At 36.9% G+C, this 26,984-nt stretch overlaps 1 protein-coding gene across 3 annotated transcripts in view; it reads right to left on the bottom strand.

Moving 5' to 3' along the window:
- Nucleotides 1–434: 434 nt before the first annotated feature.
- The window catches only part of LPIN2 (lipin 2), a 43,114-nt gene continuing 16,564 nt past the window's right edge, over nucleotides 435–26,984 (bottom strand). For all 3 annotated transcript variants that reach the window (XM_075084768.1, XM_075084769.1, XM_075084767.1), the window contains exons 3-20: nucleotides 26,433–26,528; nucleotides 22,702–23,000; nucleotides 18,589–18,696; nucleotides 14,681–14,804; nucleotides 13,704–14,025; nucleotides 13,363–13,462; nucleotides 12,043–12,230; nucleotides 10,766–10,859; nucleotides 10,329–10,398; nucleotides 10,128–10,217; nucleotides 9,281–9,363; nucleotides 8,015–8,159; nucleotides 7,001–7,149; nucleotides 6,462–6,548; nucleotides 4,522–4,674; nucleotides 3,421–3,535; nucleotides 2,640–2,743; nucleotides 435–1,719 (exon numbers count right to left, since the gene is read on the bottom strand). In XM_075084768.1, the coding sequence (XP_074940869.1) occupies nucleotides 1,575–1,719; nucleotides 2,640–2,743; nucleotides 3,421–3,535; nucleotides 4,522–4,674; nucleotides 6,462–6,548; nucleotides 7,001–7,149; nucleotides 8,015–8,159; nucleotides 9,281–9,363; nucleotides 10,128–10,217; nucleotides 10,329–10,398; nucleotides 10,766–10,859; nucleotides 12,043–12,230; nucleotides 13,363–13,462; nucleotides 13,704–14,025; nucleotides 14,681–14,804; nucleotides 18,589–18,696; nucleotides 22,702–23,000; nucleotides 26,433–26,528 (2,472 nt within the window). In that variant the 3' untranslated portion in view covers nucleotides 435–1,574. The remainder of the gene's footprint in view (nucleotides 1,720–2,639; nucleotides 2,744–3,420; nucleotides 3,536–4,521; nucleotides 4,675–6,461; nucleotides 6,549–7,000; nucleotides 7,150–8,014; nucleotides 8,160–9,280; nucleotides 9,364–10,127; nucleotides 10,218–10,328; nucleotides 10,399–10,765; nucleotides 10,860–12,042; nucleotides 12,231–13,362; nucleotides 13,463–13,703; nucleotides 14,026–14,680; nucleotides 14,805–18,588; nucleotides 18,697–22,701; nucleotides 23,001–26,432; nucleotides 26,529–26,984) is intronic.

The following is a 26,984-nucleotide window of genomic DNA, read 5'->3' as shown; positions in this document are numbered from 1 at the left end:
CCTGCTCCTGCCTGGAGCCGTGTACGGGGGAGCGCTCGCCCCATACCTGGGTGGAAATTCTGGATGTTGCTGTGGAAGGGTCTTTAACGCATGGCCCCAGGAACTTGCTTAAGGAGTGACAGCCAAGACTGTGTGCCCAGAAAGCCCAGGACTGATGTTTAAATGACTGTTGTCCTTAAGCCCTGTGGGCTAGTAAAATCGTATATTCTCACCACAGATTTGTCCAAAAGAAGTTACGTGCACTAACTCAACTTAAAAAGCAGAAATACCTTTGCCTTCAAGTATTTTTTGGAGAGCAAAATGCTAGCTGCTTTTACAGCTGATAAACACTAGACTTGGAATGCAGTTTGTTCACAGGCTCTGATCTGAACCTGAGGAATGACCAACATGATATTTATGAATAACCCAAAAGTTTGAAAAAACAGAAAAAAAAGAAAAAAAAAAAGGTTTTATTCTGCTCTGCAGCATTTAACCATTCTCATACCTGTAATCTCACTATTTAGCTGCATTTCCTTCCAGCTACTTGAAAACCTGCAATACAGGATTCTGGAAAGACCTGCAGCAGACAATTAAAAAATTAAATACATCATTTTTTTTAGTATTACAATTCCCTGAATATAATCTGTACATATGTTTTACTGGCCTACACAGCACACACACGTATATGCATCATCTCTGTGTTGAAAAAGGAAAAAAAAAAATGCCAGCTCCCCAACTCTTACAGAAATGTTTAAGGTGTTTCTTGATGGGAATTCAACATGACACAGAGCAGCCTGAAAACAACAAAAGCCATACAAGTATCTGAAGACAACTTTCATTTTAACAAGCTCATGAAATAGTTTCAGCATTGCATGTAAAAAAAAGAAATAAGCAGTTAGAGTGTGAATTGTACAAGAACAGTCTTGTACATGTGACAAAGGCATATTTACATTTAAAGAGGAAATTTTTGTCTTCAGAGTCTGTCAGGCTAGTAATGTCTACACATTTCCTGTATTTTAGCTGAGAAAGAGCACACTGGTCTTAGGTTCTGGCTCCTTTCAAAAATGGCCTAATTACCCATCTGAACATTAGACCACATTTTTTATTAATAGGTCTGACATTCTATTTGGCAGTTTCCATACACTTTTTGGCTTCATTTTAGAAAATATACTATTAAGATTATTTAAAAAACAAACAAAAACAAACAAAAAAAAACCAAAACACCAACCTATGTTTACAATAAGGTCTGTACTGATGAAAATGCAAAGCCATAGTTTACCTCAGCATTTAGTTGCCCTGAAGCACTTGGGTACCGCGACCATCAACAACAGGCCAATCTCAAGTGCCTTAGAACAGGTATATAAAGACATGCACTAAAGAAACAAACAAACAAAAAACCAAACCACACACACAAAAGAATAGACAGTAGCTTTGCATTTTCTTTGTTTTAAACCAACAGAGTTAAAGTGATTTCTTTAGTAAGACTTACGGTACCAGTATATAAATTAGCATCTTTGTTAAGAAAGTTCTTCACATTTAAACTGAAAAGTTGAGTAGCTGAGTATGAAATTCCATCTCTAGGTGAGAAGTATTTTTCAGGCCAGGTCGTCCATGTTAAGGTCAGGAAGAGGCCCTCTCCAATAGCAAAAGGAGCTGAATTCTGGGCACGGAAATGCAGAACTCTGTTCTTTATTAAGCAACGGGAACACATGTTCCACAAGCTCACTTAGTCTGTAATACCTACATTAAAAAAGAAGAAATACCATTATTTAACAGTCTAGTCGCTATTCAACTGCAGCCAAAAAGGAGCTTTAAAAGTCTAGACGAGAAAGCTACAGTCAAATAAGGCATCACTACTGCAGAAGCAATATTCAATTTTATTCCGCCAGTTTACTTTTCTTTTTGAAAAGTTTCAGTTAAATATCTGTCATGGTTTTAGCTGGGATAGAGTTAATTTTCTTCACTGCAGCTGGCACAGTGCTGTGCTTTGGATTTAGTACAAAGACAATGTTGGTAACACACAGATGTTTTGGCTGTTGCTGGGTAGTGCTTGCACTAGACAAGGACTTTTCCAGCTTCCCATGCTCTGCTGGGGGCACAAGAAGCCGGGAGGGGAGGGGGCACAGCTAAGAGAGCAGATCCAAACTGGCCAAAGGGATATCCCATATCATGTAACGTCATGCCCAGTATGTTTACTGGGAGGGGCTGGCCGGGGGAGGGAAGCAGCAATCGCGGCTTGGGGACAGGCAGCGTCGGGCAGCGGGTGGTGAGCGGTTGTATCGTTTGTGCTTCTGTTTTTTTCCCTTTTTCCCTTCTCCTTTTTATTATCATTATTGTTATTACTATAATAATCATCATTATTACCATTATCTTACTATTAAACTGTTCTTATCTCAACCCACAAGTTTTTTTCCTTTTGCTTTTGCTCTTCTGATTCTCTCCCCCATCCCACAGGGGCGAGGGGAACTGAGCGAGCTGCTGTGTGGTGTTTAGTTGCTGACTGGGGCTGAACCACAACAATATCTGAAGTTGTTAGTCTCTGGCAAATAAGATTATCACATGTTGTATGTAATAGAAGATCGAGTCATCATCACAATTGCAATTATTTCAGAATCTCATCCTAAATACTTTCTTTAGCTGAATAACAAAAATGATCTTACGAAGATTTGTTTCCCTTAGTTCGTTCTTGGATCAGTTCACCCTTTGGATTCACAGTAAATATTCTGCAGTCTGGAACTCCCACTTGCATGTAAGCATATACATCCTGCAAAAAGCACGAACAGAAGTACATGCTTCAACATCTCCTTATTGAATGAGATATAACAAACAATTCCTTGAAGGAATAAGTAAAACTGATCCAAAAAGGGTACAGTATAACTGCCCCTTAAAAAAAAAGCCCCCTAAACAACAGCCAAAGAGCAAAACAAAAACCCCAGAACACATACCATAACAAAATATTCCCCCTACCCCCAACCCCTTAATTCCTGTTCCTAAGCCTGGGACCACAAACACGCACAAAATCTGTACCACACATTCCTCTTAGAATATCCTCTGTCTCTCTAGCTCAGTTATAACATTGATCTGCAGAGAAAATACAGGAAGCATACAATAGGAAAAAGGACTCAAGACTGAGGAGTATTGAACTTATACCCTTAGGTTATAAAACTGTCAAAAATGCTAAAAAAGAATATGGAAATGTGGCACATATTGAATAAAATCCTGAGAATACTGACAAATCTTTGTAACCTTCCTCATATAAGCAGTTCTAGCAGCTTTTATTTAAGGTATCTGCATGTGGGTTTTACTAACCAAACCCATAAAAGCACCAGTGTCCCATTTCTTGATTCAAATTTAAATAGACACAAAAAGAAAAGCCTATTTCTTTTGCTTCCCAAGTGCTTCATGTATTTTAACCCTTCAATTAGAAAGGGGCAGACTTACATTGGGCCTGTTTCCAAAAGCAGCATAGAAAGGCTGTTTACTGGGAGCAAACAAATTCTTGATATCATTCAAACATTCGATTTTGAACTTTTCAGGCTTCTTTTCTATTACTTCCCTAAAATAAAATTTCAACAGTCAAATTCTAAATCATGATTTGATAGAGGTTATCCTCCTTTCCCCATTTATCTGGTATTCCTGTTGCTAGTGTTGGTAGTTACATAGACGTTGGTCAGCAGTTTTCCAAGAATGATAGAAGAGACAATAAAACAGAAACATTCACTGTTTTCCTAGATGTGTAGTAAAAAAAATAGGTGAATAACCTCTGCCTAGGCTAAGTAAATGGGATGAAATTCCCAGTTGTGAATACAGTTCATGAACTGCTTTTATTGTAGATGACCATATGGACCAGGAGACTGAATCAAGTACACATAAGCTTGTTACAACTCCTGCCTCTGACAAAGGAGTGCATAAGGCCTATTGGTGACCTTATTGGAAGTTGCTATCATTGCTAGCCATGAATCAGTTGTTTCTACTAAAAACCAAAGAGACTTTTCCACTGTTAGCATTTCCCATCAAGAACAGGTAGACTATGGCTGGTTCAAAGATACTGAGTTGAACCACAGCTAAACTCATATATTGCTTTTTAAGTATTCGTATATGGAACACTCCCAATACCTCAAGACCATTTAGTATGAGAGTCTGTATTCCCCAGCTTTTTTTCTTTTCCCTCTATCTTGCATAGCAGCACTGCACTACAGTCCTTGCAGCTATACTTGAAAAGACAAAACTGTACTGATATAAACAGAACCTCATAGTAATAAGTCATGGACTAGAGGAATGAAGAAAAGGGAAAACAAGCTGCTCTGTGACTGATACTTTGTGTTTTGTAGCCACTTCTAACAGAAGCGTACTACAAGTGAAATTCAGACAAAATAAATAGCTTATAAATGATCACTAGAGGGACATCAAGTCTTAGTGGCAAATCTAGCACAGAGTGGAATGTTTGGTTACAGCTGTATTGGTCTGCATGACACATCTTTTTAATCTGCTTCTTTCTCTGAGATGGAGAGGGAACGTACGTATGAAATCCCACCTGCTTACCTGTGAAAGGCAGAAAACAAACTGCTAGGGGATAACATGAGGGGGCCCCTGGGGAGAATCGTTCCTTTGTCATTCACCCAGTGTAGGTATCCTCTGGTCATATCTGCCATCCCAATGGCACGGGCGGAACAGTACAGAAACTTATAGCCATTTCTAGAAAAGAATTATCAACTTAGTTTGTATTCCTGCTGAAGAGTTTCTTTCCAAAGATAAGTATATGGTTATAGCAATGTCCAGAGGCACCAGTTTAGGTACTGACTCGCTGAAGTGCTCTGCACACACACAAGGAACAGACTGTTCCACTATAAAAAAAATAATCTGCAAGGCATCTAATAGTTTAAATACACGACTCAAAGCTGGGAAACAGGAAGTGCAAAAGAACAGGGATGGTTATACTCAGATTACATAATTAGATGGACTAGATTGTGTTTAAACAAGTGCCACATTGGTTTTATCCAGCTTTTTTCAGCTCAGCTGCAGGATGATAGCAATTATTTACATTATCTGCATCACATCTACATCGCATCACAAGATCTCTTCTCTTGGTCTTTGGGATTTTTTTCAAGCCGTTGATACCATTTGCAGCACAGAGTGAAGGGCTGATAATAAACAAGCATTCATTAAACCCCTAAATTTTTCCTGCAGACTTTGTATGTTCACCTGTTATACAGATTTGTACACAGTTACTGCATGCACAAAAGGCTTGGGTGTTTATGTGTATTATCAAAGACCTGATTCAATCTAGTAAATAATTCCCAAACTACTCTTCTATTATGCACTGAATAACCTCAGCTTGGTTTTGTAGCTCCCATGGACTGCAAGGGACCACAGATGAAATTTAGCTCTATGTAACAGAGAGGACAAAAGATTCCAAGACTCCACATATTTTTGAGGAAGAAAAACTACTAAGTTTAAAAACAAAGATAAAAGTGGATCAGGAAGTATTTAACAGTTGATAATCTTGTGATTCTCAGTAGCAAGAATTATTTCTGGCATCACTATATTTTCAAAAAATAGTCTGCTAAACAAAGGACCAAATCTGAAAGGGGAGGAAAAATGTAGGTTTATTCTTCCCTAGGTTACTGGACATAAATATTATAAGGCTAAATACCTCTTCGATGAACTGAACATTTATAAGGGTGTAGTTCACAACACTTGAACTAAGCAAACACCTCACCACTGCTGTAAGGGGGAAGTCATCCTTCCTCTCCTTCCTCCCCTCCTGCTGTGATGTGGGCTGCCTCTGCAGGTTCTTGCAGATCACAAGGTGAGCATGTTCAGTTGACTAACCCAGAGAGGGGAAGGGGAAACTGCCATTTTGCTGAATTATTTTTCTACTGTTTTATCAAACTGCATCAGCTTATATCAGAAGTGCAACGAAGTAACATAAAACTTGAGCCAGGCCACCAACCTTCCCTTTGTGGCAGTGGTAAGTTGTAAATTAGGGTTCCTTTAGAACATTAAATCTATCCTAAGGAGCATTCACTTGAGTTTGGTAGCAAACACATTAAAACACAACATATTTATATATTGGAAGGCCACTACTAAGCTGTGAGCATACACTGTACCATGTTTGTAACAGGCTTTGTGATTAACCTGAGCTGGTGGAAACACACATATGCACGACTGTTTGAGAAGTAATTGCTATTATGGTTCTCTTTTGCAGTCATAACAATATTACACACAGATTTTAAGAACTAAAATACAACATCAAACATTTGAGAACTGAACTAGTAAAAGTGGTGGCTTCCATTCCTGTAAAAACATACACCCGGGGAAGAAATTTAATTTTGTTTGTGAACGACAGAAGTAGCTCACTTCCCAACATTTAGACCAACAAATTATAATAGATTGCATAACTATTAACAACAATCCAATCTCCTGTCCATTAATTCCCAAATTCCAGGAAACCCCAATTGCTTCATAGATTACATACTCACTCATTTATGGAATGATAGAGTTTTGCAATGCCCTGATGAGTCCAGTCCTTGCCAAGCTGAGGAAGGATCTGTCCTAAAGCATCAGACCTAAAAGCAAAATCAGAGATAGCTGATACCAACTATGAGTTCTGTTAAAGATAACCACTAATGAATATACAGTTTATAATGAGAATTTACAGAAATATCTCTGCAGAAGGTCTTAAGCATTTCAAAAGAGAATTAGTGGGGCCATACAGCACAAGTCAGTTTCCAAGTTAACCTACAGCTGTTAAACCTGGAGAAGTGTAACTGAAAAGGCAATAGTCATACGGTAAACATTATCACCTTTGCATTATTCTTTTAAAAGACATTTTCTAGTATGCTGTAAATGGAAGTACAAATTGAAATCAAAGCCAAAAGTGTTTTTCATGACTGTTAATGAACATCCTCTAATAGTCGTCTTAACTCAAGTTTCTTTATCTTATTTTGGAAAGCAGGATAGGATCAATAAAGCAAGATAAAAATATCAAAGAAAAGAAAAAAACCCCAATGATACTTACTTGGTTATTGTTCCATCAATGTCTGATATGATGATTTTATCATTCCAGTTCCAGAGATATATTGTTCCCGCACAACGGCAAGTCCCTTGATATTGGGTTGTAATACTAAATACAACATCATTAGGGCCATCTCTGAGCTTCAACTTTGCCTTTAGAATAAATCAAAATAGTTGAAAATATAAGTTGCCCTCACTATAAAATATTTAAGAATCATAAAGGAGCTACAGAAAATGGCTCATATATTCTTCCTCACCTATTTTGATTAACTCATCAAAAAGCGAACTACAGTTTAACACCAGCAGTTTTGCTGGTAAAGCCTGCTTGGTAGTCTGGGTACATGTATTTGTCCATAGCTCCTAGAGCTGCTTACAGCAGCACTGACTGTAGTAGTGATAAAAGATATATGACTCTCCCCTAACTTTAATTCTTGCTATTACAGTAGACTTACAGTACCATCAAATGGAACTCCCAGTTTGCTATAGTATGCGATAGCATTTTCTACTTAGTGGATGCTTCCTTCAAAATCCTTCCCTGATGACGATCATAGATTTAGACAGTAGCAGAACTAAATTGTAAATTAGACTACAATGAGTAAACTGCATACCAGTTTAAATGTACATTATTAGTCTGTTAAGATCCTAGAATATCCCAACTGCAGAAGCCAACAATGTTAATTTTTTGGAAACATCTCAATGCAGAAGTTTAATTACAGAACTTTGTACAAAATTATTATTATTTTTTAATCCAAACACGAATTCTTAAGAAACATACACACACCAAAAAAAAAATCCCTGGAGCTGCCCACACTAGCCCTAGAAAATACTTTTAAATCCTTTTTAAATTTTAAGTTTCCCCATTCCTTTTTCCTACGGCTAGAAAAGTAACCCAAAGATCATTTTTTACTTTCTGAAATGTATTTCTGCGTTATTTCTAAAAAGCAGCAGAAGTCCAACTTTTAGAATCAAACAGTGGGATGATGAAGTTCCCTATGTACAAGAAAGGCACGCCACCTACTATTTGGTCCGAAGATAGCCTAAGTGACTTCTTATAAGATGTAATGTTCCCATGGGCTGGATGCTCTACTGAGGCAGAATCTATTTTCAGGGATTCCTTCAACTCCTGCGATGCTTCATCACTAGAAGAATCATCTTCCGGAGGTCTAACATGACATCAACCAGAATAAGTGTAAGCTACAGAAAATCCTTCTTTAACGGTGTAAAATTCTTATGCAAGACTAATTTCTGCTTTTGTTGAGGATTTGCTACTAGCCTGATAACACAGATTAATGAAGTCTAGTGAATGCCCAGATAAAGCTAGTAGATGCCAATAAGCAAATAAGACTTGTAATGCATGCTCGTATTGGTGGAGCTCTAAGTATTACTATTACTAGCTGGCTCCACGCATGATGAGTTTAGTAAAGACACAGTATCAAGGGATCACTAATACTGTGTGATGAATTAGGTAAACTGCAGATGAAAAGGGATACTGAATGAGTAACAGTGTTTTGTTTTTTAAAAAAGCTGCCACAGCTACTATATAATTTAAACTGTAGGTGATAAGTTAGTGGAATAGCTCACCTTTTAAGGTTATTCACAAACTTATTTCTCTGCTGATTAGAGACTTCAGGATTAAAAGCAGCATTTAATTTCTCTGAAGTATTCAATCACGATATATTTAGTTTCTTAAATCTTTAAGACACCAACAAAACTTGCAAGTATCTTTGTAAAACACTGGCAAAATATGAATTTGCATAAGAAATTATATAGACTGGGCCAGTTTTGTGCTAAATACTGCTAGTTTTTAACCACAATCTTGGGCAACTTGTGCACGCTAATTAATGCTATTTTATTGTTTCAATTATTTAATATTACAAAAAAATTGCACATGGTTTAAATTATTCATACAATATTAGGCTTCTGGAAAAAAAAAGAGACAAGCAATATCTCATAAACAATACCACTATATTTACAGAGCAGTGGCCCATTGATAACAGTTATTATATATGTCTTTGTTGTTCTGTCAGTTATGTTACAATTTAAGAAGTAAACACAATGGGATTTAGGAAATAATTGTAGTGTTTGTAGTTCCTACAATGTTTGCTGCCGCATTATTTTCTGAATTGTTTGCCAAACACATCTGGTTTCTCTTCAGTAGCTTAGAGGAAAATGTTTCTTCCCACAGTAAATTCCTACTGAGTTCTTCATTTAAAAAAAAAAAGAAAAAAGACAAAAGGAAAACACACTATTCAGTCCACAAAATAGTCTTCAGACAGGAACACACCTACTGTTAACTTGCTCTTTTATAGTTGCTGGCAGTTCATTTGCTCTTTGCGTCTCAGTTTTCCCCTCTTTTGCCTCTGGTATCTAAAGCAACATGATAATGAAAAACATTGACATTTTAAGCATTTTAAACGGATCCAAGTGAATTCATAGTTCACGCTTAAGCAAATAGCTACCAATATAGTACATAAACCATATTAAGTCTCAGAATTGCTCATTCTGTAAGTTATTTAACAAAAGGATGCTTGTGAATAAATGATCCCTTAAAGCCTTTTATTATTTCAGGAAACAAAACTCTGCATGCCACAAGTTGAGAACTACTAGTCTAACATGACGAATATAGCATTAAAAGAGCTGTCAACTTCTAAGCTTATAAAATTCACTTTTTTTTTTTTTTGGGGGGTGGGTGGGGTGGGGTGTAAATTTAAGGCACATACACAAAGTTTAGAAAGCTTAACTTAGTCTAAAATGGGGTGTCTCAGCATAACATCTATTATGCTGCACAGCACCTACTTATTTGTGTATACATTCCTTAAACATACTGCAGTGACTGAGGAGTAGCTCTGACAACTGCTTATGGCTTAGAAGAAATAATTTTTAAAATATCGTGCAACAGATCAATACAATACATTTTGCTGGAACAACTAGTACTGGCAAATAAAGATGTGGTATTTAAGACTAAATACACAGAAGCAGCTGCAGCTACTGCAACATTGAATAACTCTCAGCTGGCAATTAGTGAGACAGAGCTGTGTCAGCAGTCATCTGAGGCACTTCAAAAAAATTTGTCAGTTTTTTGACAGCTGAGGAAATGAAAAAAAAAATAATTGCAAATAGGTCTCAGTTACCTGTTTAGTCATGCTTTCTCTCTTGCGCCAGAACCACCACCTTCCAGACTTCTTTGGCATCTTTTCTTTGACCCACGATTCAACAGTAGCCTGAAAAATTAGGCGTGTTTTTAATTTGTGTAGAAAAACAAAATAAAGAGATAATAATGTGTTACTACATAAAAAAAATCTTAAAAAAAAAGTACACATGCATCTATTTACCTTAGGCAAACTCTTCTGAAACACCTGCAAACTCAGAATCATTGGAGCAGCCAACGCCCAGTTATAATACCTGTTTTAAAACATGTTATTGATAAGATATTATAAAACCTGACTAGAGGTCAATAAATACCAGTGTGCAAACTGCCCTTCTGTTGATGAAAATATATATTTGCTGCCAAAAACTAATATTGAAGTTTTCTCTAAGCAGAGTTATTTTCATATATACAATTCAACATCAGTGGTAATCGCTGAAAAAAAAAAAATCTCACTTCAGCTAAAGCTATGTTTAATGCAAATCACCAGTACGGTCTTTGAGACTGAGAAACAGATCCATCAAAAACACAAATTCCAATGGAAGCTGCGAAATGCACTCACTTTAAAGGGTAAATTTTAGCTGATATCTTCTATGACCTAATTACATGATATAGAGAGTTTACCTGTTATAAATCCTTATTACCAAATTGGGATTGTCTATGAGTCCAGGGTTTTCAGCAAATTCATGATAAGTAATAATATGTTCCATGAATTTTTCTGCAATAGAAGCAGATTTTAATTAAAAATAATATTAAGTCCCAAGACGTCTGATTAGTTTGTATGTAGGAAAATGCTTTCTGTAATTTCAAAGTCTTTGCTGACCTTGCAACATCACTCAAGGCATGCTAATATGGCCCACCTGTCAAGTGTCTTGTGACTGCCTCCTCAGCAACAAGGAAAGCCTTGTACCACTTCGTCAGTCACAGTAATGAGACTTAAGAAATTAGAAGAGGGAGGATAAAGAAGAGGTAGGAACTAATTCAGTTCACAGGCTGGAAAGAGCGAGCCATGCTTGTCTAAGCAAGTTTTCTTTAAAAATTATTATGGCAGGTGAGGAGCCTACATACTACACTAGAAGGGGAAGGATGTTGTCAGCTTTTCAGGTTTGTTTAATCACTGACTACTAAATAGCATTTTCATGACTAGTGACTATACCAGTTTGCAGAAATTCATGATTTAGTGTAAGGCCCCTGCAAGGAAGACAAATTTTTCAAATCAAATCCAATATTACTACTGCATTACCATGAGAGCTGTTCTGAGTCTTCATTAATAAGCATTTAAATTTCACTTGATGCATTAAAGACTGGATGACCATTAAAAAAGGCTATACTAAACACATGCAGTACATGTTTGTGAAGATTATGTGCTCCTAGAAGCTCCCTCAAAAATGCATACAACTCCAATATTAAAATTAAGCGGAGCATTAGGAAAGAAGAATCAGCTTGTAAAAATCTAAAGGTCAACAAACATTTAGGACAAGAAAAGCAGAGCAGGAGAAAAGGTAGTCCAACAATTTTTGTTAATAGTTTTTTTTCAAACTAAAGAAAAATTATCAGGCAATTGGAAAGGATACGAACTGTGAAGATTTATATAGGACTAAGCAAGTAATTGCAGCCAAAGCCAAGAGTGTTGGTCAGATACGCAACACATAGTGCAAAAAAAGGAGACAAAACTTCTCAGGACATCAAGTGCACTTGATTAATTTGAGGTTAAATTCTGCTATCTCTGCTTAGCAAATCCTTGAGAATTTTAGAAAGTGGAAGATTATCCATTTCCTTTTCTCAACATGAGCATAATAATAAGCCAAAGCTTTGCAAGGTAGAAATCAGAGCATTCAAGACACTTCATTTGCTCAGCTGCCTGAGCTTTATTACTGTTTATGTTTTAATCTTTCACATACCTTTAGAAATCTCTCCATTTTCATTGAGACCTCCACAAAGTGAAAGTGTAACATCAGGCAAGTCCATAGCAGAATCAGACATGCACTCTGTACCACTATCAGCAGCAGCACTTCCTACTGATTGGGGTGACTGGGAACCCGAAAGGGTATCTGACTCTGTCCACTGCCTGAAGCCTGGATCAGAATCACTAAAGAAAAGAAGTCCACATTTTCCATAAGCATTTCACTTGCAAAAAATTGTAAGATTTGAGGTTACAGAACACACTATATAATTACTCAAAAATCATCTTGCTGTTGCAGTTAAGTACGACATCATTTTACAACATAAATTTAAAACCAAACAAAAAACAGACACAAACACACATCCCAGCCCTTCATAATACTGGCAGATTGACAGTTTCCAGTCCTACTAACATTTATCTAAATTAGGAGATAATTACATTTCTCTTGCCTGCAACAAAATTGGATTTAAACAAGGAAAAGATCCTCTATGCTCTGTTTTTGCAGAATAATACTATGTTCCTCAATCTTTACCAGAAAGCTGCAGAAGAATAATAAAAGGGAAAAGAACGTTGCTTGAACACTCTGTGTTTGGAAAAACTACAATAAAAAAAGGTGGCCTTCTAAATAAAAAAAAATAATACAGTCATCTAAGGCTACAGTTATTGGTTCAATCCCAAGTAACGTAATAAGTACTGAAAAGTTTACAATCTTAGTTTTAACATAAACCAATAGACATTTCTTCCTTACTAAGCTATATTTTTGCAAAGGCCTTCCCTAGCAGTTACTCTCTTGGAGGGTGTTTTAGGAGTATAAAATGCTTTGATTTCATTTAAGAAAAAAACCAAACAAGAATGAATTTTGAGACTTAGCTGCTTTGCATGAAGACTTTGTGGGATTGTTTTTGTTGGTCTTTGATATTAAAAATAATTGGAAGGGATGTACAGGGCATGCAAAAAATGAACTAATGTGTGCTTATCTAGAGCTAGCAATATGGCAGAAATAGAGTACTGGTGCAAAAGGAGTGTGCAGTTTAAACTTATACCCACCCACCCACCCCCGTATCTGCAAGAGCACACAGGTTCCACAAAGATGAAAACTCTCAGTAATGACCCCCCATGCGATCTTTCAGTGTGTTTCTTGTCAAATCAGGTTTTCATGGCAAGATCAGTACTGATTACTCCACAAAAGCCCAGAAACCTGACATCCAATTCTTTTTATCAGAGCCAGAGCATAAAACACCTAAACCATACATGTAATAACTCATATAGTGCAACTGCAATATAAGCCTAGATCCACAGAACCTTAATTCAAAGTTACCTTTTGGGAAAGTAGAGTGCTGCAACCTCAGGTTCCAAAGCCTTTAGGTCCTCCAAGTAAATATCGTCAGGCCCCTGGTGATGACTTCGCTTGTGCACCCCTGTAAATTTTAACAATTAAGATTACTAAGATGAAGCCATCCCGACACATTAAATACAAATGTAACTGTGGAAGATTCAGACTTACTTGTAGCATTTATAAATCCAAGACTTTGATTACTGTTTTAGACAGATAAGACACTAAATAGCAAAAATTGAAAAGGCACATTTATACTTTTCCCACTATGGCCTCAAACTTGGTAGATCACACTGAAGGAAAGAATCAACAGCTTTATTATATACCTTTCTTTTTTGAAGGAGAGTCAGTTTTTGCTGTTGGCTTTGTTTCTGGTAAAGGGTCCACCAACAGTCTGGAATGATGATTGGCATCTAATGGCAATGGATCTTGCGGTTCTATGATTGCAGAAGCAAGAGAATCTTTAACATCCATCTGTTTAAGCAGAGGATGAGTTCTTGGCTCAGGTTTCAGTACTGTACAGACAGACTCTTTCACATCATCATCATCTTCAACTTCATCAGAGCTGAGGATGACCCTAAAATGAGTCTTCTCTGACGGAGTAATGGTAGCTGTTCTGGGATGTTCCAGTTTCTCTTTCTTGCTTATCTGAAAAACAACACTCTAGTCAATCCTTTCACTTCACATGTTTGTTTTATTCTGGTCTAAACATTAAACTTGTACTCATGGTACAAGTCCCGGTCACAAGTAAACTGGGTAAGAATTTAAACACGTATTTTAGCAACATAAAACATGTCCCACCTCATCAGCACAGTTCCCTGCAACCGAAGCTTCATACTAGCTTATTTACAAGTTCAGTATCAGAGCAAGTGCTAACTTGACCAAACCATGGCAAGAAAAAACAAACAAAACAAAAACAACCATAAAATGTGGATGCACCAAGGCTTCTGTCACTAGCTGTCATGTTAGATACCAAATTTATTCTATCAAGGCTACAATTCTGGAATTAACTAGAACTTAGCCTAAAATAAAGGAAATTAATTCCTAAAGTTGCTTTCTTCAGTTTCTAACTAAAAATTCAAATATTTCAGATTTTTACTCCCAGGTTTTCTGGGATTACTTTGCTGACCAACTTTTGAACTCAACAAATTCGACTATCTGCCAGCCACAAGGTGGGGCTACTTTCCTATTTCAACTGAGTTATTCTGAAGAACAGCAGACTTCCAACCCTATCTTAGGACACAATAATAGATATGCCAAAACACAGTTCACAAAGTTAGAGACAATAACTAAATAAATTTACCTTGGTTGATTCTGGGAATCCTCCCCATGTCCATTCCATGTGAGATTCAGATCTGAGCAAGCTCTCAGCAGGTTTAACTTCCAGTTCTGAGTCACTTTTAGGGCAGACTGGCTCAGAGAAAGGGCTAGCAAATCAACAAGAACAAAAAAAAAAAAGGAAAAGAAAAAGCAAGCTACAGTGTTTAAAATGCATTTGTTGTGCAGCTACTGTTGGTAGAGTTTTCTACAGCTTAACAGAGCTTCAATTATTCGGCAACATGGCAAGAAGCCCAGCAGGGTTTTCAGACAGTGAGAAATTAGGTTAAAATGAAAATCACATTAAAGGGCTTACATAGTAGTTATCACCCTAAACAGATTCCTCCACTATATCTGCAGTATATGTATAGCTTTCCCCTCAGCCCATATTCCATTTTTCAAACAAAACAGAACAAAACAAAAAAGTATAGATAAAAGTAAGACAGAAATTAGCTTTAAGTTCCTTTTCCCTGTAAAAATACAGCATTTAAGCTTGCTACGCCAAGACTTCAGTAATAAAAGTCCTCCAAACCTAACTCACAAATGCATGAAACACCGCCAATTCCTGATGCGGGGAAAACAACATTAACAAGATAACTTAGGAGAGGGAAGGGAGACTACTTGAAAACTTCCTTCAGATGTGTTTGGACTACATGACCTTTTAAAGTCCCATCCTATTTTTCCTAGTTATTATCCACAAATCAGAAACAGACCTCTGAAGTTTACTTTAGTCAAAACTACTTTTAAGCCAGAAGAACTCACTCTACAAAATGCTACAAATGCGAGATTTCAAAATCATTTTGCTGTTATGATCCTAGGGAGGAAAAGAAACGGAAGAGGTTATTCTGAAGCAGCATTTAGTGCTGGGACAGGTCCAAGTCTATCCCTTCTTGAACAGGGTAATTATATTGCAAATTATAGAAATGCTCCTCTTTTTACACTTTGAAATTCATAATGTATTTTAGTTTTTCTTCATATGTTTATATAAAAAACCTTCAATGTTTGAATTTGAATTGTAGGAACCAGAACTGGACACAGCACTCCAGGTGTGGCCTGACCAGCACTGCGTGGAGTGGGATGATCCCATCTCTACCTCTGCTAGCAACGCCCCTGGGGATGCAGCCCAGGATCTGATTTGCCTTCATTGCTGCAGCGGTGCTCTGCTGACTCACGTTCAGCTTGCTGCCCACCAGGACCCCCAGGTCCCTCTCAGCAAGGCTGCTGCCCAGCCACACAGACCCAAGCCTGTACTGGGCTCTTTGGTTATGTCATCCTAGGTGTAGGTCTTTGCACTGTTGCACCACAAGAGCTTTTATCTTGATATAAGAAATAAATTTTTTACAGTGAGAATAATCATTCAGTGGAACAGTCTTCCCAGGGACATGGTCCCCACCACAAGAGGAGTTCAATTTGTAACTGGATGGGGTGCTAGACTAATCTCATCTAGTTTCCCTTTTCCATGAAGGGTTGGACCAGATGACCTTTTGAGGTCCCTTCATCCAGGGATACAGAAAGGAAACCATTTAAAGATTTCCTCTCTCAGTTCTCCTTTAATAATTTCCTACAGAAATTACATTTTCTGTACTGTTAGAAGGGATTAAAGTAACACATTGATGAAAATACATGCAAGTTTTTGTTTTCAGGAGGAGTATGAACTCATTTTCCCGACGTGCCAAATAATTTGTTCCACCTATATCACAAGTCAGCTGGAAGCCATGCAGGCATATTAACCTGTTTCTAAGCTTAATTCTTAATATTCAGCAGTACTTGCAAAAGACTGACTACTTCCGGGCTTTGAAAACCTAAGTCTGTTCCACTTGACCCAAAGTATGTTTCCCATCATCATTCTCAGGGATAAGTCTTTAGTCAAAAGGCCCATGCTTGTAATAGTGATCTAGTCATGCTAACGTTGCTTGTTAAAACAGGAAGAACATTGATGGTATCACATACCAAATAGTTAATGACTATGCTTTTTTATTTTATTCTAGTGAGTAGGGCAAACAGAAATGTTCCCACTGAAAAGACTTAGGCTATTACCTTCCCTTAGCTCCCTGCAAGGGTTCTGAAGAGCAAGATGACAACCTCAACTTAAAGACAGATAGCTTTTCCAGGTCTCCAAAAGGGAGTTTATTAAAACCTCCCATTTCTCTTTCTCTGTACAAAGGCTACATTATAGAATCTTCCTTTGGTGGCTTAGTAGAAATATTTTCATGCAAAATTTCTCCTAGATGTCTCGTGAGAGAGAATCCCCCACCCAACTCCCTCCTGCCAAAGAGGAAAGGAAGATTGCCAATTTTGCTGTTACACTGCAATCTGTACTGGATAGCTTCTTGTAAAAAACCAACCAACCAAACAAAAAACCCAACCCAAAACTATAAAGAGCCTAGGTATCTCACATGATGCACAAACAAGTTGTTAGAGCAGACTATCCCCTAAATACGTAAACAAGAAGAGAGGCATGAATCATATTTCCCAGATGTTGCCTGCTAGTCTATGTTAGCTAGAGTTTTATAAACTGGAAAGGAATACCAGCCTCTACGCTACAATTATATAGGTGATATAATCCATACAACACCATGTCAATCCTCAGGGTCAAATGCGGTGACTGCTTTTCAGTCACAAACCACAAACCTTTGGGGAACATTTGAAGACTACATCTCATCAAGTACAAATGAGGATGTGGTTGTCAGCCCAAAATGTAAGAAGGAATGATAATGGGATTTCCTGTCCAGCTGCTTCTGTTCATTAACAAGGTATGCACTGAGGGAATTAGCAGGCACCAAGCACGGTGTGGTACATTCAGACTCTACTGAGGCCAAAGCCCTGGAAGCACCCAAAGCAGAGGAGTGCACTTCAAGAAGTATTTTCTGAAGTGCACTCTTCTATTCTGCACGGTCATCTACTGATACAGAAGAGGCACCTGCGCACTGAGCAGCCAAATGCAACAATGGTTATCCAGACAAGGCTGACCAGTACTCTGCACGGACACTGCATCTGCTATGAGGTAGAATCCTCAAACTGAAAAGCAGTAGAACTAGACACTCAAAGAGTTAAGATGAATCAAGATACTGCTCAGCATGCTGTGTGCTGTATATATGCCCTTCCCTATGCCCAATGTTCAGGAGAAGTACGAAATTTACCTCAAGGTCTACCACATCTGGACATAATGCTTTCTTAGGTAGAGACTGATGTTAGAGTGGTGAAATCCAAAGGGTGAGCCTTCAAAAATCTAGAATCTGAATGCAATTGGAATATAATAGAATGAAACTGAAAAGCCTGAACGTATAAACAGAAGTGCCTTAGTCACTGTAACTGAGAACTGACTGGTGAGCTGTATTATGCCATTTGTAAGAATCCACAATCAACTGATACTGTTTCTGGTACCTCTAGGTTAGTATGCCAGTAATTATCAAATCCTCTGTTCTGAAGTAGAATACTATTCAAGGTGAGGACCTAGCTTTACCTCAAGTAATTTGCATTATTTCATCTGGCAAAATCTAACTTACAAACTTAACAATTCTGTTTTAAGGCATATCGAGTGCTGCTTACACTAGGGTAAATCACAGGGAACATATTTATTTTCCATTTCCTTTCAACCTAAGGAAATCTTATTAACTGTATTTTCTTTCTTTAATAGTCAATTTTAGTAAGAAGGTTTTTTTTTCACTTGAGGGGGAAAAAAAGGAAGAAAGACAGACACAAATTTTGTTTAATACATAGAGTAAAATGGAAAGTTTCCAAAGTTCCAAGGAAGTATCAAATGCTGCATTTGTTATCACAAGTTAGGCATGTTTGATAGTTTTACAGATCAGGGGGGAAAAAAAGAATAAAAAAGATAATAATTATTTTAAAAGTTATGCGTTATATACATGATGACATTACAAAATTACTTACTTCTCCAGAGGGGACCAGTCTCCATCAGATAAGGGGTAATGATCCTTCGAGTGATAAATCAAAGATTCTTTTTGTTCTTCACCCTTTGGTGATGAATTTGAGGATCCTCTGTGGAGATACATGGGACATTAAGTCAGCTATAAGAAATCTGCATTGCTAATTCAGTTAGAAAAAGTTCCTTATATGTTATTAAAAATCCAAGATCAAAAGAAATAAGTGTATAGCTTAAAGAATTCATTGTTTGCAACACACCTTTATATAACTCAGAATGTATATAAAAACTATTATTACTTTATTGCAAGTTTAAAAATCTAGACATAGAAATAACATTTAAAAATCTTGACACAGTCAGCTAATATTGAAGAAGCCATGACAACATAAATTATATCACTCTATACAGCCAGCTAATATTATCAAAATGCAACAACAGAGATTTACCCATAACCTTTACTACGTAAACCTTAGAAACTCTGAAAAAGTTAAACAGAAAAGGTAATTTTGACAATGCGCTTTACTACTGCACATTTAAAAAATTAAAACCAGTGCGAAAATAGGGGTAGGTACCAGCCTCATATTTACCCATGAGTTTACAAATTAACATAAACTAAAACAAATAGCTAGAATTACTGTACTTTTCTGAACGGTAGGGTTTGTTTTGCACTAGGAAGTCTACTCAATATCTACAAAAAAAAAAAAAACCTCAAACAACCAACAGTAAGACCCATTGAGCAGGCATGCATTATATTTTACACAGAAGTCCCTTTTAAACATTTCCATCAAGTACTTCAGATCTTTTTGCAGCTTTCTGAACTTAATTGAATAAATAGCTACTCTCAGGATACAGCTAACTTGTTTTGAGGTTAGATCAAGGGCATCATGGCTACACGGTGGATAGAAAACAAGGAAGATAAGTCTGGAATTTGAGTGTAAAATGCAATACAAATTGCTTTAAGCCATTTTTATGAAAGAAAAAAGAAAAAGCATTTTTCTTCCATTAGCAGCATGGTTGCGCTGGACTTTTTTTGGAATGCTAACACTAATTGCTCTTATGGATGGAGAAAAGAGAAGATTTTAAACATTATCTATTAAAATACATAAATATTTAGAATTGACATGCTTACTCGATACAGCCCATTAGACCCTAAGCAGTTACAGTAACCTACCTCATTTGCACAGGTCTCTCATTTCGAAGACAGTCTACACTATGTTAAATACTTGAACCCTAAAAATATCTTAATAGCTCCACTTCTTATTCAGAAATACTATTATTATGAAACTTGATGATGACAGCTTGACTTGATGACAGCTACAGACCATACATCCTTTGTGTACAAAAACCAAGTTAACTGTGATACAAATAAGTTTCATACTATCTTTCTCTCAATCCAGTGCCAAGCATCTCCAAAAGAGGAAAAAGATATTATTGAACAATTAAGCAAACACATAGAATTATTATTACAGAGAGGTCCTCAATATGACTTCAAAGGGGGGCAGGATGACTCACAGGTAGTACTGAACAGATTTTATTCACTGTGAATTTGCAACCAATGAGTTCTTACGAAGCATCAAAACCATAACATTTAATCCGTAAGTGGGTAAATTTGAAGGTTAAAAATCCAAATGTAGTCAAAGATTATTGAAAATTAGAGGGGGGGGGGGGGAAATCAGTATGCATCAACTGATAACTTTGAGTTGCAGTATCAATTCTAAGCTATCTATTTTGCAACATTCATTAACAGTGCTTCCACTTTTTCTCACCCTTATCCACTATATACATGGTCTAAATAAATATATAAGTTTTTAGAGACAGATAACTACTTTAAATCTTTAACACCCTTAGTGCTGGAGAAATAATGCCCTCCATCTCTGAGTATATGCACAGTAATCTCAGTCCTCTGGGCCTTATTTTAGGGAAGTCAAGCACTACTAACATATCTAAGTCACAGCTAGAAAATACAAAGGACCTATTTTTTAAAAAGTTCCATAAACACTTGGAAATGCATTTTCCCAAGGAACAGGAAACAGCTTGTTTTTCACTTCATAAGAATAGAACTAGATAAGACATACGATACAGGCTGAATTTTTGACCTTCCTGTTGGAACATCAGCCTCCCTTCTCCTTTCCCCGTTTCACTCTGAAATCTGAAGCTATGTCTAATAAGGTAGTTTTCTATTTCTAGTTAAGTTTCTAAGAGCCACACATTTATAACTAAAAAAACAACCAAAACCAAAACAAACCTGCTGATATGACCTTACATCCCCACAGGATGTGAAACAAGAGCTTATGAACATTTTTTCACAACCATAACTTTAGCCAGGAAGAAAGCAGCATATGTCTATTGCAAGGCATTTTATCTCCTGCCTTGGTGGGCCACTGGATGCCTGCATATGAACTCCACTAACAGATACATAGCCACCAACCTGCTGCTTCTGGACTTCCATTACTAGAATGTATTTTTTTCAGTCCTGCATTTACTTGCTATTCACAAGAAAACAGCATTCTTTTACAAAAACTTCTTCCTTTCACATCATAACAGTCTTCTCTCACAGAGAATTCATTTCTACAGACTTTTCTGGGTTTTTTTTGTTTTGGGGTTTTTGCTTGTTTGTTTATTTGTATTTTTTTTCATATATATAAAGAGGTTTACAAATAAAAAGGCTTTTCAATTTTTCATTCTAAAGGGTACAAAAAAAGCCCCCAGAGTAACCTTTATGGAAACACCATGGTCTCTTCAGCTATGACTAAACATCTGACATTTCAGTCAAACCTACAATTTTTTATTAATCCCTAGTCAAATTTGATTTCTAAACACTGGATGAAAACAGGCATTACTGGTGTGAAATTCCCAAATTATTACAAATATATGAAGAATTTATTAAATAAAGAATAAACAATTCATGGGTTGTATTTTCTTTCTTCCTGTACTTGATGGTTATTTTTATTTTTGATGGTTTCACTATGACAAGTTATTGTTGTCTCACACTGAAGACTGAACAAAGATCTTGCTTTTCTGAAACTAGAAAAAAAGGAAAAACCTCAAACCAAACCAAATTCCAATTCCCTGACTTAGAGCAGTGAATATCTAAATGTCAATTCATTGACATAAATGACAGTGAAAAAATAAGGCAAATGAACTAAGAAAGCCACAGACATGCTAGAAAACACTTTAAAATCCTAATTTTCTTTGTTGTGTTTTATTGGTCATAGGTGTGAAAGTTAGATTCATGTTTTTCTGTTGCACTAACCTTTTTGACTGGTACTTACTAAACCTAAGACTCCCTTGAACACCCATACCAATGGAGTTTTTTCAGTTATACTTTATTGTCTTATACCAAACCATTCTTTCATTTCCCAGACCAGATCTTGATTATTCTGACAGTAATGCATTTAAAAGTAATGCTGTTCAATAAAGCTGCTAGTTTTGTCTAAAAGCTAAGTCCACTTCTTTTGTTAAGCAGCCTAAGAAACTTCCCCAAAACTGATGAGTAGGCCTTTCCAGACTTTTAAGCATTTATATGCTTGATACTCTATAATCTTTCCTGTACTCATATAAGCCTCTTCAGCTTATTAGTATGTGCTACCACTTTACCGCAAGATCTCCTTTACTAATAGTTTATTCTCTTCAAAATACAGAACTGCTTTTTTTTCCTCCTTTATGACTATACACATGTAAAGATTTCTCTTTACTAATGCAAAGGAGCATTCATTTACATAGTTTTCAGTTACCAAAGTAAACTTCAAGTTACAGAGAAGTCAAATTCAGATGTGGTGTACTACAGATATTCCACACTGCTGTTTATGTAGAGGTTACCAACACACCAGAAGACCACTCTGTCTCATCAGAGAAATGACACTGAAACTTTTTCTCAGCCACACAACAGATCATGACAACACTACTTTACTAGAATGAGCTTAACTGGATTTCATGTTCATAACAAAATGGCCATGTTGTAAAGTTGGGGAAGATAACGGTTTGGAGATCTGATTGTTGGAGGGAAACCTACCCAGACTCTATTGAACTTATGCATTAATTGCATAGAGGAAAGGTACAAGTCCCCTTTTAAATGGTCAGTGATAACAGTGAAAGCAATCAGCAAGTATCTGACACTTTACCTTAGGGGTTGAATACTTTTTTCATCCTCTGAGCTTATTTCCATTTCAAAAATCTCTTCTGTCCCCGTAGAAGAGATCTGATCTTCCTTCCTGCTATCTTGTTTGTATTTCTTTCTTCTTCTTTTTTTCTTTTTCACAGAACCTGGGGTGAACACAGTCTCTGTTTCCACAGAGTGTGGGATTTCTGAGTTTACACATGTCCTCTCATTTTCACCTGATTTCAAATGATTGCTCGTGTCTTTAAAAAACTGGTCTTCAGTGGGTATTGGAGATGTTGCCAAATGCGCAGGAACTTTTTCCTAAGCAAAAAAAAAAAAAAGAACAGACATTTTTTTCACTTTGTTTTGGGTATGCAGCATAGTTGTCAACTACAGGTTAATGTCTGCATCTATATTTAGACACGACACCATACAACAGCCTAAACCAAGTTCACTGGAAGAACTACTAAAAGTTCAGAAAAATAAATGTATTCTTACAGTTTCAGACATAAACAACTGATTTTGCTAGCAAAACAATGACCCAGTCAGTGGAATATTTTTTAAATTATCTGCCTTTGAGCATACCAGTTCCATCCATGCTTAGTAAATGTATTCATAAAAATAGGCTAATTAAATCCACTGCTGTCTATTTCTTTTGAAACAGATTCATAGAAAGGTGTAGGTTGGAAGGGACATCTGGAGATCATCTGGTCCAATCTTTTGCTGGAAGTAGGGTCTTGGCTTAGGTTACCCAAGGCCTTGTCAAACCAAAGGTTGAGTGTATCTAGTGAGGGAGAGTCTACCACTTCTCTAGGCAACCTATTCCCGTGTGAAATTGTTCTTCTAGTGAAGGATTTTTCTTATATCCAGATGGAATTTCTCCCTTGTGGTATCACCAGGCATCCTGGTGAAAAGAGCGCCTGTCTGCTATGTAACTACTTGTAGGTATTGCAAGACTGTGGTTAGATCCCACTGAGCCTTCTCTTCCCTAGGCTGAATGCAGCTAATTCCAGTAACCTTTCTTCCTGTTTTAACTTCTCCAACCCTCTGATCATCTTGGTGGCTCTCCAGTGGATGCCCTCCAATTTTCCATGTCCCTTCTGAACTGAGACGACCAGAACTGTGTTCCAGGTTTGCCCTGACATGTACTAGGCTCAGTGGGACAATCCCACATCCCTCCATCTGCCGGCTGTACTCCAGCTGATGCAGCCTTCACTGCTGCCAGGGCACACTGCCGGCCTTTACAGCAGAAATGCACTTCATCCAGTCAGACCACAGCCTGTACTGCTGTGTGGGATTCTTCCTACCCAGATGCAAGACTTCACATGTATCTTGGTTAAACCTCACATGAATCTTGTTGCTCCAGTCTCCCAGCCTGCCAAGTTGGCTCCATGTGTGGCTCTTTTTCTGGCCTGCCTACCTCTCCTCCCAGTTCAGTGTTACCCACAAAACTGGTGAAGGTACATTCAGTCTTGTCATCCATGTCACACACTATTTATGCAAAGTATCTTTCAAAAAGAAAAACTCAACTATAGTTTACTCACGTTAAAACCAACCAACCAAACAACCCTCAATTAATTACAACTCACTCCCCTTTGAAGGAACAATTCAAATGAAGGAAAAGCTTTATGAATGGACCGCCTAGGGTTTATTTGAGTCATAACAAGAAACTTAAAGATATTGACACCTAGACTGAAAGAAACACACTGTGAAGGGACAAAGTGGAACAAAAGTAGAAGAGCATGAAATTTTCATAGCGAGGAGAATGATAAAAAGTTACAGAGCTCAATTTCATGGTAAGAATAGAACTAATAAGATGCCTGATATTTTACAGGGCTCTTATGCAGAAGATTAGTCAGGAACTACACTGTGATCAGAAATAGCCAGAGCACTGATAGTACTTTTGATGTGTTCAAAGTCTGCATTGCTATTATTTAATATGAAATTCAATTTTTCCATTAAGAGTTACAGACCAAGTTTTGTTCCACTGGTTGTAAAGTAGAGAGACGTGAAGGAAGGAGAAAAAATACAGCCTTCAACAGCACTAATTATGTACAGATTTTTCGTTGTGGAAAACCTCAAAATAAAACCACAGCACCTAAATAGAGTTAATTTTCTATACAATTAGTGATAAATAATCCAAAGTAACAAGACAAAATTAAAAAAAAACCCAAAACACAACACAAAAAAACACACAACAACCCAAGAGGAAGAGTTAAAAGACGACTGGCTAAATAATGCCTGAAAGTTACATTATAATAGTCCTGTTTTACATGGATTGAGACATGTGGTGTTACTTCTGAATGTCAAGATGTGACAACAGCAAAATCTGACCACTTGAAACAACCTTTCTGAATCCATCGAGAACTCAATAAGAGCTTTATTGTTTATACCTTAAGCATAGCTTCAAGAGGTGACCACAAAGACATGTTGATCAGTAGCAGAAATACTGAGGGAAACAAAAAAAGGTCTAAGAGCACTAAAACCAACTCAGTCCCCTGCTTTGTAGCTAACTCAATCTATAGTTTTGGCATGAACTACTAGCTTTCCTGAACACATGATACACAGATAAGGCACTCTTGTTATAAATTAAAATTACTCAGCAAGTGCAATAGCTCCTTTAAAACATTGTACTGAGGACAAAGGTAGTGGTTATCACCCTTACTTTCTGAAAGTCTTAAGACTGAGCAGTTCCCACCAATGGCTGACGCAGCCTACATCTATACACAAAAACCTGCTTTTAGTTTTGATTTTAATCATGGATATGCTAAATCACAAACCAGCCTTCCTTTCTCTTAAATGTTATGAATCCCTACCCCAAGTTATCATTTAGCGTCTTAATGCTTATTTTCTCCTTCCACTTTAAATTATATTTAACTCCTCTCAAAAGGAAAGATTCCTCTGATCCCTCACAGTAAACAAGGAGGGCCCTAAACTAAAGAGAGGATCAAGCTCATTTCCTTGAAAGACTCTGGTTCCTAATAACAGGAAAGTAACACTTCATCTTTTACTTCAGTGAGACAAAATTTTTTCTTCTCTCTCCTCTAAACGATGATTTTCATTCAACCTTTTGGAACTCTGTATTTAGAACGTCTTTCCTTCTGACTTGCTGAAAAATGTCAACAGATTCAAAAGCAATCAAAACCAAAGCTCAGAACTGACAAATATTGTTATTATATAGGTCCCATATCCTTAGGAAATCAGTCTAAAAATGAACCATTATTCTTGTTTTTCAGAGGCTCATTAGCTTCCAGCTACAATTGGTTCTTGGGAAATTAATTACTGTATTATAATACAAGAAGAATTCTCAAGTCAAAGGAGTTACTGTTAACTGGTGAAAGTTTCATAGATAAGTGTGAAAAATTGTGCTAAAAATTATATGATAAATTAAAAAGATGCCAAGATAGGCAACTTTTATTAGTACAGAGGTCAGTAGCACAAGCTGTAAGAACTTAAGGCAAAAATTATTCTAAGGCATTACAACCTGTATAACTGCAGTCAACAAGTTAAAAAAAATTCAGACCTTTCAAATAATGCCCTAATAAAAAAGAACTAGTTACTTTATTATCACTGGTAGCAGAATTGCACAAAGCACCAAGCATCTTGGCTGCATATGAAAGTGATGTTAAGATGCAGTCACAGAAAATCTAGCTTTCATAGAAGTTACAGTATCGACAACACTATATTAAGCATTTTTAACACATTACTCCGTTAATACTGCATTGTAGCCATCACAAAGCACAAAACCCTTACATTTTCTTCCTCAGTTTCTTGTACAAAGAAAGCTTCTCCATTGTCACCCAGTTTCATATGAAGATCAACAGCATCGCCATTAATTTCTATATCAATCTGCGGAAAGAGACAATTTAATGTTAATAACTCATCATAGGGGAAAGCACCTCAAGGCCCACTTATCTGAGAGTAAACTTTGTTCCATTGTATAACAATGTATCTCTCTCCTCCCTCTGCTTTTTCAAAGAAGTCTGTTATAAGAAGTCTTTATTTTGTTAACCTGCAAAATTCATCATGCTCCTAGCAGAGAGCTTAACACCTACAAGAAAAATTGGAAAAAAATAAAAAACATTTGAAGACTGAATCTTGTTCAACAATTTTGGAGAGCTAGAAACATAAATAATAATCACTGATCTAGTCTTTATTTCCTGCAAGAATGATTGAGACTGTTCATGTTCATATGTTTAAAGCTCAACCTGAACTGGTATGAATCTGAGTCCCAAACACCAGAAGTTCAAGACAACAAACTGGAAGCCCCCTGGAAGCAGGCTTTGTTTCACAGGGTTAAAGATT

The sequence above is a fragment of the Phalacrocorax aristotelis genome, chromosome 2, assembly GCF_949628215.1.
Source record: "Phalacrocorax aristotelis chromosome 2, bGulAri2.1, whole genome shotgun sequence".
In the NCBI taxonomy this organism is placed as follows: Eukaryota; Metazoa; Chordata; class Aves; order Suliformes; family Phalacrocoracidae; genus Phalacrocorax; species Phalacrocorax aristotelis.
The sequence above is the reverse complement of the archived record's forward strand: the minus strand, read 5'-3'. Positions and strand labels throughout refer to the sequence as shown.